This window comes from Dama dama, chromosome 13 (assembly GCF_033118175.1).
Source record: "Dama dama isolate Ldn47 chromosome 13, ASM3311817v1, whole genome shotgun sequence".
NCBI classification, from domain to species: Eukaryota; Metazoa; Chordata; class Mammalia; order Artiodactyla; family Cervidae; genus Dama; species Dama dama.
In genome coordinates this window covers 76,691,130-76,705,550 of record NC_083693.1, presented here as the reverse complement: position 1 = coordinate 76,705,550, position 14,421 = coordinate 76,691,130, and the positions used below count along the sequence as shown (strand labels likewise).

The window sequence follows — 14,421 nt, the reverse complement described above, 5'->3', positions numbered from 1 at the left end:
AGAAATGGTCTTGCCTGTTAAGGGAAATAAAGAATCCTTTGGAGTTATGATCAATTTAAATTGTATTGAGGTTTATTTTTAATTGAATGCAATTATCACATAATCTCTCGCTCCTGTTGTAATATCCTGTTCATGAATATAAGCTAATGCAGAAAAGAACAATAAATAAGAATTTCTGACAAGTATGCAGACCTTGAATCTGAGCTGTTTAATTGACAAATGAAGAGATGACCCTCCATGGGATTACTCTCTTCCCAAAATCTGTGCTTGATATTTGACCACATCTTTTTTCCTGCGGAGCCCATCCACATCCTTTCATTCCTGGACACAGAGGCCCGGGGGCATGGGAGGGGGTCTTCAGGCAGGGACTGAGTTCTCTGAGGGCACAGTCAGCACCTCCTCACAGGGGCAGCCTCATAGACAGGACCTCCTTTCATTGTTTTCTGTTTTTATGCAGAGGCCCCTCCCACATGCAAAGATCCACTCAGGTCACAGGCTGGAAACAAAGCACCAGGTCACTTAAATTCAGGCTCCTCCTCAGGCTTGAAGAGATTTCAGGAGCGGTGACTCTCATCTGCTCGAAGATGAGCCCACTGTGGACCTTCCTCTTCGTGCTGTCAGCTCCCAGCGGTGAGTGTCTCTGGATCAGACATGGGCACGTGGGGAAGCGGCCTCTGAGCCCGTGAGTCACCGTGCTTCTCTCTGTCCACAGGGGTCCTGTCCCAGGTGCGGCTGCAGGAGTCGGGACCCAGCCTGGTGAAGCCCTCACAGACCCTCTCCCTCACCTGCGCTGTCTCTGGATTCTCACTAAGCAGTTATGGTGTAAGCTGGGTCCGCCAGGCTCCAGGGAAGGCGCTGGAGTGTGTTGGTGGAATAAGTAGTGGTGGAAGCACATACTATAACCCAGCCCTGAAATCCCGGCTCAGCATCACCAGGGACACCTCCAAGAGCCAAGTCTCCCTCTCACTGAGCAGCGTGACACCTGAGGACACGGCCGTCTATTACTGTGCAAGATGCACAGTGAGGGGAAGTCAGAGAGAGCCCAGACAGAAACCTCCCTGCATGGGCGCCCAGGACCACCAGGGGGCGCTCAGGGCCACCACGTTCAGGACTGCTGGCAGGAGCAGGTGCCCCGGGGGCGCCGGGAGGGAACTCCTGTTTGAATCTGGTTTTCTCATCCCGCCCAGCGATTCCCTGGAAACCTCTTCTGTGTCCTCACTGTTCCGTTATTGTGGCTTACACTGCTTTCATAAAACCATACATAGTCTTCATTTTTCGTTTAAGTATAGTTGTGCGTTTGTATGTATATGTCTGTGAGGAATATGTACCAACACTCCCGGGTAATCCAATAGTCAGAATTGTGTGTTTCTCTGTTTTGTTTTTGTCTTGCCATAGACGCTGACTACAACTCTGAGGCTCACCATCATTTTCCATATGAGTCCAAAGTCATCAAATCTAGTGAATGGCCCAAGAAGTCCCAGGAAACCTTCAACTGTTACTTTTGCTGTTTCTGTACATGTTCAGTGAGAAGACACACCCTCCTGCTTTCAGTCTACCTTCACAAACACTTTGAAGTCTGCAAGCTGTAGTGTAACAGACTGTAATCCGATGTCCCATAGGGAGTTATCCTCATTATTCATGGATTCCGTTTTTGCAAATTCACCTACTTGCTAATTTACATCTGGACCCCAAATTTGACCCCAAAGTGGATGATGACCTTCACCTATATCCATATCCCCTCTCAGCAGGAGTGAAATAATCTTCATTTCCTCTAGTCTCTCACAGGCTGGTTGTGGCCACTTTCTCTCATCTAAGCAAGGATGTTGCAGGAATGTCCACAAGTCCATCCAGGTGACCGGCTTAGTATAGTATGGAACCAATGAAAAATGGAAAGTATTGTGGAAAGTAAGCTTTTGGACATAAAACAGATTGCCAGGCATTTCGGTAGCAAAAATGAATTTATTTAGGACCAACCGAGAATTACAAATTGGAGTCTGCAATTATAAAGAGTCATGTGCAATTCCCCAGTAGAAGTGGAGAGACTGTCTTTTGTATCAGGGTAAAAAGTGAGGTGGGAGGGCTCTTGTAACTAAAACTCTGTGGTTTTTCTTTACCTGAGTTTTTTGGCAAAAAAGAAGAGGTAACTTTGTTCAGGTTCGATTCAGAGATTGTCCAAGGGCATGAAAACTCCTCCTCCTGTCCACTGGGTTTTATTTCGTTGTACTTTCTCGTTCTTCTCCTCCTCATTCTTATTCTAATTCTTTTACTCTTTCCACTTTTGGTCAAGGGCTTCCAAGGTGACATTACTGATAAGAAGGAAAAAAAAAAAAAAAAAACACCTGCTAGTAATAGAGTCTCCTGCCAGTGCCAGAGAGTTAGGAGAGAAGGGTTCGATCCCTGAGTTGGGAAGGTCCCCTGGAGAAGGCCATGGTAATCCACTCCAGGATTCTTGCCTGGAGAATCCTATGGACAGAGGAGCCTGGTGGACTACAGCCCATAGGGTTGCACAGAGTTAGACACGACTTAAACAACTTAACACACCCTCAATTTTCTCAAGATCCTTCTCAGAAAATGATCAATACTTGGGTTTTTTAAACTTCTGTCTCTCAGTGACAGGAGGAACTTTTCTGGGTGCAGTGTCATTCAGAGGGAAAGTGCGCAGACTGTAAGTCTGTTGCTGTCACATTTAGGTAAGAAGAGGACTGATAGGGAGAGCTCTCAGGCATTTTTTAACTAAAACCCCTGTGTTGTCAAGATCATAGTCATTGGGAAGCATGTGACATTTTACATTATCATCCAGGGTTTGGCAGAAAAATGCCCAATAGTTCTGGTCCAGATATTGTAGAAAGTTCTCATAACATATTACCTTAAACTCTGAAATATCATTAAATTCAGGTCAGCTTTGAGGTGCAAGTCCATTGAGGACTCAGCTGTTCTTACTGTGTGTCATGGGAATCCTAGTTCCTATCCTCTGGAGGGTTGGTTAGCAGTGCTTGGTAGGGTCCTTTCCAGTGAGGCTGAAGAGTTCTTCTGGGGCATTGGTCCAGTAGGTGAAGGTACCTGGTGGCAACATATGAGGCTTAGGTCTGTCTCCTGAGAGTCGCTGCAAGTAGATAACTCCAGAGGTTCAGGTGTCAGGAGGTGTCCATGAGTGTGAAACAATCATGATGGGCGTCACTGGTGATGGGGGTGGAGGGTAGATGAGGAGTCGTGCAAGAAGCAGCAAATAAAAAGACCTCTTGGGGTGAGGCAGCTGACTGAGAATTGTTGAATGTGGTAAAGGGTCGTAACCAGAAGCTCAGTGGCCATAATGACTGTAAGGCTCGGGGACTACCCACACACCACAGCATCTGTTGCCGCCTGATGTGTCTGTGGTGGTCCCTTCATTTTAGTGAGAACTCCAAGGGAACCCCTTCATTTTTCACACGACAGGAAACATGGAGACGGCCAGAGGCAGGTGGCCTCTCAAACTCTCCTTTAAAGACTTGAAAGCTCTGTCATCTGGTTTCCCCCATGAAATTGGGTTGGGATTGTAACTGTTGAGAGAATCACATCTAGATAATAAAGAATTATAAAATCCAATCTCAACAGTAGTCAATTCGCCCATGAAGAGCCTCACATCAGGCATTTACTTTTGGGATTTAGGAAAGTTTGGACACCATGAAGCCTATCTGATAAAAGCACAGCCCCTTTTGTGATATCAGATACACTAAATGTCACATATGAGTTTGGCACACTGATTTTTCCTTAGTGACCTCTTGCTCCTTTAAGGCTAAACTGTTAATACACGGATGCTGTTTCCAACAAGAAAGTTTGAGAAGTAGAGAAAAGAAGAAAATTTCCACATGTTGCAACAAAATAGATCTCTTAGAACATTGTATTTCATCCAGATCAGGGTTCTGGAATATCCAGAATTAACAGGTCTCTCAATAAAGAACTGAAACTTTCAGTTCAGTCACTCAGTCCTTTTCGACTCTCTGAGACCCCATGGATTGCAGCACGCCAGGCCTCCCTGTCCATCACCAACTCCCGGAGTTGCTCAAAATAATGTCCATCAATTTGGTGAAGGGTTCCATCCATCTCATCCTCTGTTGTGCCCTTCTTCTCATTCCTTCAATTAGGGTCTTTTCCAATGAGTCCATTCTTGCATCAGGTGGCCAAACTATTGGAGTTTCAGCTTCTTGTCAGTCCTTCCAATGAACCTTCGGGACTGATTTCCTTTAGGATTGACTGGTTTGATCTCCATTCAGTCCAAGGCATTCTCAAGAGTCTTCTTCAACACTGCGGTTGAAAAGCATCAATTCTTCAGTGCTCAGCTTTCTTTATAGTCCAACACTGATATCCATACATGACTACTGGAAAAACCATAGCTTTGACTAGACAGATCTTTGTTGGAAAAGTAATGTCTCTGATTTTTAATATGCTGTCTAGGTTAATCATAACTTTTCTTCCAAGAAGCAAGCATCTTTTAATTTCGTGGCTGCAGTCACAACCTTCACTGAGATTGGAGCCCAGAAAAGTAAGGTCAGTCACTGTTTGCACTGTCTCCCCATCTATTTGCTGTGAAGTGATGGGACCAGATGCCATGATCTTAGTTTTCTGAATGTTGAGTTTTAAGCCAATTCTTTCACTCCCCTCTTTCATTTCATCAAGAGGCTCTTTAATTCTTCTTCACTTTCTGCCTTGAGGGTGGAGTCATATGAATATCTGAGGTTATTGATATTTCTTTTGGCAATCTTGATTCCAGTTTGGGCTTCATCCAGCCCAGCACTTCTCATGATGTACTCTTCACACTCTCTATTCATGATACAGGTCTATTTATCAACTCTGATGTTTGTAAGTTTTATTCTCTAAGTCTATGCTTTGATTCCTGTGTCAGTGTTATTGTTACCACTGTTGTTGTCAGGACAGAGTTTTTAACAAATGCAAAAAGTTAGAAATGATTTATGAATCATGTGTGTGGGTTGATATCTAAAAATTCATTCTGAAGCTCAGGGCACCAAAAACTTCACTCTGCTGACACAGTCATCTTGCAAAGGAAGTCAGGGCCCAAGAAATGTCCACACAAAGAGGACATGAGGCCCAGCACTGTACTCTGACTGAGCCCCAGGCTACAGTCAGGTCAACCTTCCCTACATGTGAGTGTATTGTAAGAGGGGACCCTGGAGATGAACTTGAGACCCTCACAGGAGCCCTGCGTCGGACAGGGTGGACCCTCCCAAAGCACAGAGTGTGTACAAAATAAAGGTTGACAGCCACTTTAAACTGCCTAATGTTGTGATTGCTTCCTTCACATCAGAAAATACCTGAAATTTTACACATTTCCAAACGGGACCCATTTCCCCATTTCATAAATGGTAAGTGTACGGCACAGTTGGACGGGGTGACTGGAGAAAGGTCACACTGCCATTTGAGGTGCTCTGAGACAGTCCCAGGTCAGAATCCAGAGCCAAAGTCCTCCTAGCAAGATACAGGGAGGACCTAAGTTCCCGGGCAGGAATCCTGGGCTCCCAGGGAGGAAGACACACCTGTGTGCATGGAGAACAACACCAACTGGTTACACTTTAGCAGGTCCACACTGGCACTGGTGGGGACAGTACTTAGGAGACCGTGACCACCACCACACCTTTTCCTCACTCGACCTCAGGGAATGCATTTCAGGTTAATTTGCTGGTGGTTTCATTCTATTCAGTGGCCTCTGCCCTAGTTAAGTTAATATTCTTCTCTTTTACTCTCTGGGCATTTCCGTCTCTCCAGGATTTAAATCCAATGCTTGTCTTATTACTGTTACTATCTGATAAATTGATGAGAAAAACATCTACTTCTGCTTCATTGACTACACTAAAGCCTTTGCCTGTGGGTCACAACAAACTATGGAAAATTCTCAAATAAACAGGAATACCAGGCCACCTTACCCGCCTCCTGAGAAATCTGTATGGAGGTCAAGAAGCCATAGTTAGAACTGGACGTGGAACAATGGACTGATTCAAAATTGGGAAAGCAGTACGTCAAGACTGTGTATTGACACTCTGCTTATTTAACTTACATTTACAGGACATCATGCGAAATGCTGGGCTGGATAAAGCACAAATTTGAATCAAGGTTGCCAGGAGAAATATTAATAACCTCCGATATGCAGGTGACACCACCCTTATGACAGAAAGTGCAGAGGAACCTAGAGAGCCTGTTGATAAATGTGAAAGTGGAGAGTGAAAAAGCTCGCTGAAGAATCAACATTCAAGAAACTGAGGTCATGGCATCTGTGAACTATGATCATAATAACGTCATAGATAATGGAGGGGGAAATAGTGGACACATTGACAGGCTTTATTTGCTTGAGCTCCAAAGTTTCTTCAGATGGTGACTGCAGCTATGAAATTAAAAGAAGAAAAGCTTGGAAGGAAACCTATGACCAACCTAGACAGCATATGAAAGAGCAGGTACAATACTTTGCCAACAGAGGTCCCTTTATACAAAGCTATGGACTTTCCATAGGTCATGTTCAGGTGTGAGAGTTGGACCATAAAGAAAGGTGAGCACTAAAGAATTAATGGTTTGGAACTGCGGTGTTAGATAAGAGTCTTGAGGGTCCCTTGGACTGCAAGAAGATCAAATCAGTCACTCAGAAGGGAAATCAATCCTAATATTCATTGGGAGTACTGATGCTGAAGCTGAAACTCAAGTATTTTGGCCACCGGAAGGGAAGAGCCAATTCATTGGAAAAGACCCTGATGCTGGGAACCATTGAAGTCAGGAGGACAGGGGGGCGAGAGAGGACGAGATGGTTGGCTGGCTTCACCGACTCAATGACGTGAGTTTGAGAAGCCTCTGGGAGATGGTGAAGGACAGCAAAACATGGGGTGCTTCCATCCATGGGGTATCAAAGAGCAGACACCACTCAGTGACTAAACAATAATATTTGATGAGATTTTGATCATGTGTAAGTTGTATGTGGATGACACCACCCTTATGGGAGAAAGTGAAGAGGAACTAAAAAGCCTCTTGATGAAAGTGAAGGAGGAGAGTGAAAAAGTTGACTTAAAGCTTAACATTCAGAAAACTAAGATCATTGCATCTGGTCCATTCACCTCATGGGAAATTGATGGGGAGACACTGGAAACAGTGTGAGACTTTATTTTTTTGGGCTCCAAAATCACTGCAGGTGGTGACTGCAGCCATGAAATTAGAAGACGCTTACTCCTTGGAAGGAAAGTCATGACCAACCTAGAGAGCATATTAAAAAGCAGAGACATTACTTTGCCAACAAAGGTCTGTCTGGTCAAGGCTATGGTTTTTCCAGTGGTCATGTATGGATGTGAGAGCTGGACTGTGAAGAAAGTTGAGCACCAAGAAATTGATGCTTTTGAACTGTCCTCCAGGCTACAGAAAAGGGAACAGATTTTCCTTCCTCATTGTGAAATCTCAGCCCTGCACTACTGGTAGACCAGCTGTCCCTGCCAGGATGGAGGCTCTTGCATTGCTGCCTGGTCTCTTGCATAAATGCCCAGGCAGCACCACGGGATCCTCTGTGGGTCACTGGGAATAACGCAAGTTACAGGGGATGTGGGTGTGTGTGCTCTACATGTGCTCCTTGCTTCCAGGTCCAATAAATCCCTACAGGCTTAGACAATACCTACATCCTGTTCTACTGTGTGGTTTGCTTTATGTAAAATATTTACCATCAAAGCAATCACTACTAGACACATAGATAGCTGGTGGGAAAGGTTATAGTCAGACAGATACTAGCATCCACTTTCAGACAAGTGCTGAAAACAAATCTGTAATCCTTTCTTTACCACAACATCTTAAGGGAGCTCTAGAATGGAAGAAAATCAGGCCTGTTCTCCTTCCAGGAACAGACCAGAGCCTGAGTAGGCACGTCCGGCTCTGTCCAGCATCCCCTGTAGGGGCAGCCAGGTCCAGTGTGAGAAGCCCAGGCACAGACAGGAGGGCTCACTGTGCCCTGATGTGTGCCCTCCAGCACATCACCGCAAGTCCAGGCTGCAGATTAGATTCCCGTCTGTAAGATGCAGGTAAACCAATTCCTACATCACATTCTAGTTGTGCTGGTGTAGAAAAAAATAGTAATAAAACAGGCACTGAGTGTCAGGGCCCAGGGAAAGTCACTCCCAAACGGGCCTCCATGGCATATTGATTGCTATGAACTGAAGTGAATTAAGAAAGGACCATTGAGCTGCTGTGGGCACTGCTCTCAATTCCAAGGTATCTCTGAGTACGCTGGCAATTATGGCTTGTCAGTGGCTCAGTGGTGGAGAATCTGCCTTCCCAGAAGGAGACCCGGGTTCAACTCCTAGGCCCAAAAGAAGGAAACAGAAACCTACTGCAGTATTCTTGCCTGGGAAATCCCATTGACAGAGGAGCCTGATGTGCAACAGTCCATGGTGTCAAAAAAGAGTCAGACACAACTTAGTGAGTGAACAAAACCAACATGCAAGCAGTTGGCCCTGGTGGCTCTTATGCATGGTTTTCACCAGATCACCAGCACACATCCTCAGAGCTCAGCCACCTGGACTGCACCTGGACCTGCTATGGGAGCTATGGAGGCAACATGGACACTCCTCTGACCCAGCCCACTTGTGTACAGATCCACAGAGCCCACGGTGCTAAAACTAGAACCATCCAAGCTCAAGAGCCCTTGTTGTCTTTTGGGGTTTTCACAGGTGCTGAATTTAGCAAGCCATCCCTGGATGTGTCCCTGCTCAGTTCACACAGGGCACGGAGAGATTTCCCTCCTGTTCCTTAGCCGCACATCCCTGCGAGCTCAGTTAAAAATGAATAACCTGGGAATCATGGACAAATTTTTAGAAAGATATACCCTTCAAAGAATCAATGAGGTCTTTATCTTTCTGGCTTACTTCACTCTGTATAATGGGCTCCAGTTTCATCCATCTCGTTAGAACTGATTCAAATGAATTCTTTTTAATGGCTGGGTAATAATCCATGATGCATATGTACCACAGTTTCCTTATCCATTCGTCTGCTGATGGATATCTAGGTTGCTTCCATGTCCTGGCTATTATAAACAGTGTTGTGATGAACATTGGGGTGCATGTATATAGTATACTAACACATATATATGGAATTTAGAAAGATGGTAATGATAACACTATATGCAAAACAGAAAAAGAGACACAGATGTACAGAACAGACTTTTGGACCCTGTGGGAGAAGGCGAGGGTGGGATTTTTGGAGAGAACAGCATCGAAACATGTATATTATCAAGGGTGAAACAGATCACCAGCCAGCCTGGATGCATGAGACAAGTGCTCGGGGCTGGTACACTGGGAAGACCCAGAGGGATGGGGTGGGGAGGGAGGTGGGAGGGGGGATTGGGATGGGGAATACATGTAAATCCATGGCTGATTCATGTCAATGTACGGCAAAAACCACTAAACATTGTAAAGTAATTAGCCTCCAACTAATAAAAAAAAAATGGAAAAAATTTAAAAAAAGAATCAATGAGGAAGAAATAGAAAATAGGAACAGACCAATTACAAGTAATGGAATTGAAGATGTGATTAACAACGCTCCAACAACCAAAAGTCCACAACCAGATGGCTTCAGGGTAAGAATCTATCAGACATCTAGAGAAGAGCTAACACCTATCCTCAAATGGTTTTTTCTTTTATAATTCAGAAAGAAAAACTCCCAAGCTCTTTCTACAAGGCTATCATCACCCTGATACTACAGGAAGACAAGGACATCACAAAAGAGAAAATTATGGCCAAAATTACGGACACGCAAAATGCAAATATCTCTCAACAATATACTAGTAAACAGAGTCCAACAACACATTAACAGAAAACAACACCGTGATGAAGATGGATTATCCATCTTCAGGATTGATGCAGGATTCTTCAATATGTGCAAATTAATCAACATGACACACCATATTAAAAGATTAAGAAATAAAACCTATATGATTATTATAATTGATAAAGAAAGCATTTTTTTGTTCTATCTGAATTTCAGAAATTATTTGGAGAGAACTCTAATCAATGAAAACAGCTACTTGGAAGATCCAAGAAATTAAAATTATAGAAACCTACTCATCCTGTGTAGAAACCTACTCATCCTGTGTTGGAGGAGGAAATGGCAACCCACTCCAGTACTCTCGCCTGGAAAATCCCATGGAGGGGGGAGCATGGTAGGCTACAGTCCACGGGATCACAAAGAGTCGGACACGACTGAGCAGCTTCACTTTCACACATCCTGTGTAGTTTTATTCTAGTGATCAGAAAACTGGTACAATGCCATGACCTGTTCGCAACGTCCCACACAGGCCAAGTGTTCCAGAAACAAACGTCAGGGTGAGAGAACTCAAGTGTCCCAGTTGGATGAGTGGAGCCTAAAGCTGCCTTACCCAACTTATAAGTACAAGTTTCCCCCACGTGCAATGTTCCCCCATTCCCTAGAGTACAATCTACCCCTGGGCTGTGGGAGCTCACAGAACTGCCCTCACACAGGACTGAGGTCTAGGGAAGGCAGAGCTGTGGTCTAAAAGTTAAGGCTTCTCCTGTGCCTGACGGCTGTGGCTGCAGGTGACTGACAGCGACTGACTCCCCTTGTCCCCACGTGTCCTGTCCCAGGTGCAGCTGCAGGTTCCGGCCCAGGACTGGTGAAGCCGTCCCACACACTATCCCTCACCTGTGCGTCTCTGGTTCCTCCATACCAGTGGTCACTGGGGAGTTGGATCCACCAGCCCCAGGGCAGGGGTACAGTGGATGTGAGCCGTCACTTCTGGTGGCAACCCTTACTGCAACCCACCCCTCAAGAGCCGCACCTCCATCTGCAGAGACACATCCAAGAACCAGCTCTCCCTGCAGCTGATGTCTGTAACCAGCGAGGACCCAGCCGTGTATTACTGTGCAAGAGACATCGTGGGGGGAGGTCAGTGTGAGCCCAGAACCAAGCCAGCCTGCAGGAGACAGGCTGGGGGATGCAGGGGTGGTGCTCGGGACTCACTCTTGTTCCCTCCCCAGGAGCAGGTGCAGATGGAGGTTAAGGGCCAGTTTCCTGTCAGGATCTGTGATTTCCTCAACAGTCAATACTTCCCCTTGGGGAACATCTCTGGCCTCAGTATTCTTTTTTATCTCTTATTCTCTGATTTATAAAGATTTGTTGGAATAAGAGAAACTCATTTTCTCCTGCAGAAAAGCAGAGTCACTTTCTGAGACTTTCTTCTGTCGCCAAGTGCCAAGTAATTTCCAAATCTATGGAGGTAAGTCAGCTACATACATGCAAGGCACTCTACGGGGCTCAACGGGGCAGCTCAGCACAGGGCAGTGAGCAAGCCTGCCAGGAGGTAGCAGCACGATGCACATGGTGGACATCAGGCAGAGAGACAGACCCCTGCTGCTGGTGGTGTTGTCTGCACACTTGCTCACAGCATCAAGCTCAGTGGGCACTATGAAAAGGTAAGGATCCACACCAAACCTTGGTTCAAACTTGCAGTATGTGCACGTGCACACATAGACACACACACAGATACACCAAGGGGATTTACTAATAAACCCTTCATCACGTCCATTATCCAGGTGTCATTTGAGAAGAGAAAATCCTCTCAGCAATCAGAAATGAAGCCTGAGTCAGGGGTCAGAGGTGTTGAACCGATGAGGGTCCTGCTCACAGAGGAGGCTCCTGTGAGTTCAGTCTCACACCTGCATCAAAAGAGAGAAAACAAGTTTCTTACTGAATCTCCAGTGTGTGGGCAGAGGAGAAAAGCAGGATTAAGACTTAAGGGGTCAGTAGTCGTCAAAACAGAGAGTCTGACATTTTCTTCTTCTTAGCCACTATAAGAAAGGATGAAAGAAAGAGGCAAATGATCACTAAAGGTGGGATAACCCAAGTCCTTAGAAAACAAGAGGACTGCTGACCTGTAAGCAAGCAATGATAACATTAAATTCATGATGGGTTTAGAGGAAGGTTTAGCCCAGAAACTTGGGTGCAAGGTGTCCACTGTGTAAGGTCATGGCTTGTTTTGAAGGTCTTGGGTCTGCTGTGTGTTCCTACAATGAAGAGAGTCCACCATATCTAGGAGAATCTTCATTTTAAAGGGCTCTATTGAAGTACAGAGCTGAAAAATTGATGTAAATGAAATGTGCTGCTGGAGAAGGGTCTTCAGTTTCCCTTGGACTGCAAGGAGAGCAGCCCACTCAATTCAAAAGAAAATCAACCCTAAATATTGTTGGAAGGACTGATGCTGATGCTGAAGCTCCCATATATTGGCCACCTGATGCAAAGAGCTGAGCCATTGAAAAAGACTCTAATGCTGGGAAAGATTTCAGGCAAAAGGAGAAGGGGAAGATAGAGGATGTTGTGGTTAGATAGCATCACTGGAGATACTGGTGCACGGAGGAGCTTGGCGTGATGCAGCCCAGGGGTTTCAAAGAGTCAGACATGACTGAGCACATTTATCAATGTCTTATCACTTCTTGTATGAGCTCTTGTGCAAAAGTGTGCAACATTTTGACATACTTAATTTTAATTACATATATTTTCCACAGACTTCCTTGTAATTAAATGAAATGACATTTCAAATTAAAAATACTGTGGTGTGAGGCCACATCTTCACACATTGAACTCACAGACTGAACTCACACACTGAACTCACAGATCCTAGTTCGGACACAACACATCTGTGCACAGAAGAGGTCCATGAACCTGGGACCTGTTATGTTTCCTTCTGTGGGAACATGAAATTATATGTGTCTCCTAACTCCACCAGCTCATGGTGTCCAGGTCAGATGCGGGGCATCTCTGCAAATGCAGGCCCTGATGCCCCTTGGTGAGTAGCAACAGTCTCACCTGCCCCCGGTGTCAGATGCCACACCTTCCCTCCCCTGCCCCACAGCATCAGCTCACTTCTCAGGTCCAGACCAGAGAGTCTAGATGTGTCCTGTGATTCTTGCTCTTCCTGCTTTGGTTGAAGGTCTTATTACCTACACACAGGCAGCGCAAGTTCTTTCTGATTTAATTTACTCACTCATATGATTGAAAAGATAGAAGATGTCTGAGGAGGCCTTACAAATAGCTGAGAAAAGAAGACAAGTGAAAGGCCAAGGAGAAAAGGAATGATATACCCATCTGATAGTATAGTTTCAAAGAAGAGGAAGGAGAGATAAGAAAGACTTCTTAAGTGAACAATGCAAAGGAATAGAGAAAAACAACAGAATGGGAAAGACTAGAGATCTCTTCAAGGAAATTAGAGATACCAAGGGAACACTTCATGCAAAGATGGGCTTAATAAAGCACAGAAATGGCAGGGACCTAACAGAAGCAAAAGATATTAAGAAGAGGTGGCAAGAATACACAGAAGAGGTGTAGGAAAAAGATCTTCATGACACAGATAATCACAATGGTGTGATCATTCAGCTAGAGCTAGATATCCTGGAATGTGAAGTCAAGTGGGCCTTAGGAAGCATCACTACAAACAAAGCTAGTGGGAGTGATGGAATTCCAATTGAGCTATTTCAAATCTTAAAAGATGATGCTGTGAAAGTGCTGCACTCCATATGCCAGCAAATTTGGAAAACTCAGCAGTGGCCACAGCACTGGAAAAGGTCAGTTTTCATTCCAATCCCAAAGAAGGGCAACACCAAAGAATGGTCAAACTACTGCACAATTGCACTCACATCACATGCTAGCAAGGCCATGCTCAAAATCCTCCAAGCGAGGCTTCAACAGCACATGAACTGAGAACTTCCAGATGTACAAGCTGGCTTAGAAAAGGTAATGGAACCAGAAATCAGATTGCCAACAACATTTGGATCATAAAAGAGCAAAGAATTAAAAGAAAAAGTCTGCTAATGCTTCATGACTATGCTAAAGCCTTTGACTGTGTGGATCACAACAAAGCATGGAAAATTATAAAAGAGATGGCAATACCAGACCACATTACCTGCCTCCTGAAAAATGTGTATACAGGTCAAGAAGCAATAGCTAGAACAGATCATGGAAGAAGAGACTGGATCAAGAATAGGAAAGGAATGAATCAAGGCTCTCTATTGTCACTGTGTTTATTTAACTCACATGCCTTGTACATCACACAAATGCTGAGCTGTAGGAATCACAAGCTGAAATCAAGATTTCCAGTAGAAATATCAATAATCTCAGATATGCAGATGACACCACTCTTATGGCAGAAGGTGAAGAGGAACTAAAGAACCTCTTGATAAAGGTGAAAGAGGAGAGTGAAAAGGCTGGCTTAAAGTTCAACATTCAAATTACTAAGATCATGGCATGAGGACCCATGACTCATGAAATGTATAGGGAAACAATGGAATCAGTGAAAGTCTTTATTTTCTTGGGGTCCAGAATCACTGTGGATGATGACTGAAGCCATGAGACTAAAAGACACTTACAGCTGGGAGAAAAGCTCTAACAATCCTAGACAGTGTC

General features: G+C 44.7%; 1 gene segment (V, D, J or C); it reads left to right on the top strand.

Moving 5' to 3' along the window:
• Positions 1-521: 521 nt before the first annotated feature.
• Positions 522-11,026, top strand: LOC133068075 (immunoglobulin heavy variable 4-38-2-like). The segment is given in 4 exon segments: positions 522-630; positions 713-1,127; positions 10,817-10,911; positions 11,004-11,026. Coding segments are annotated over 4 exon segments (579 nt in total).
• Positions 11,027-14,421: the final 3,395 nt, after the last annotated feature.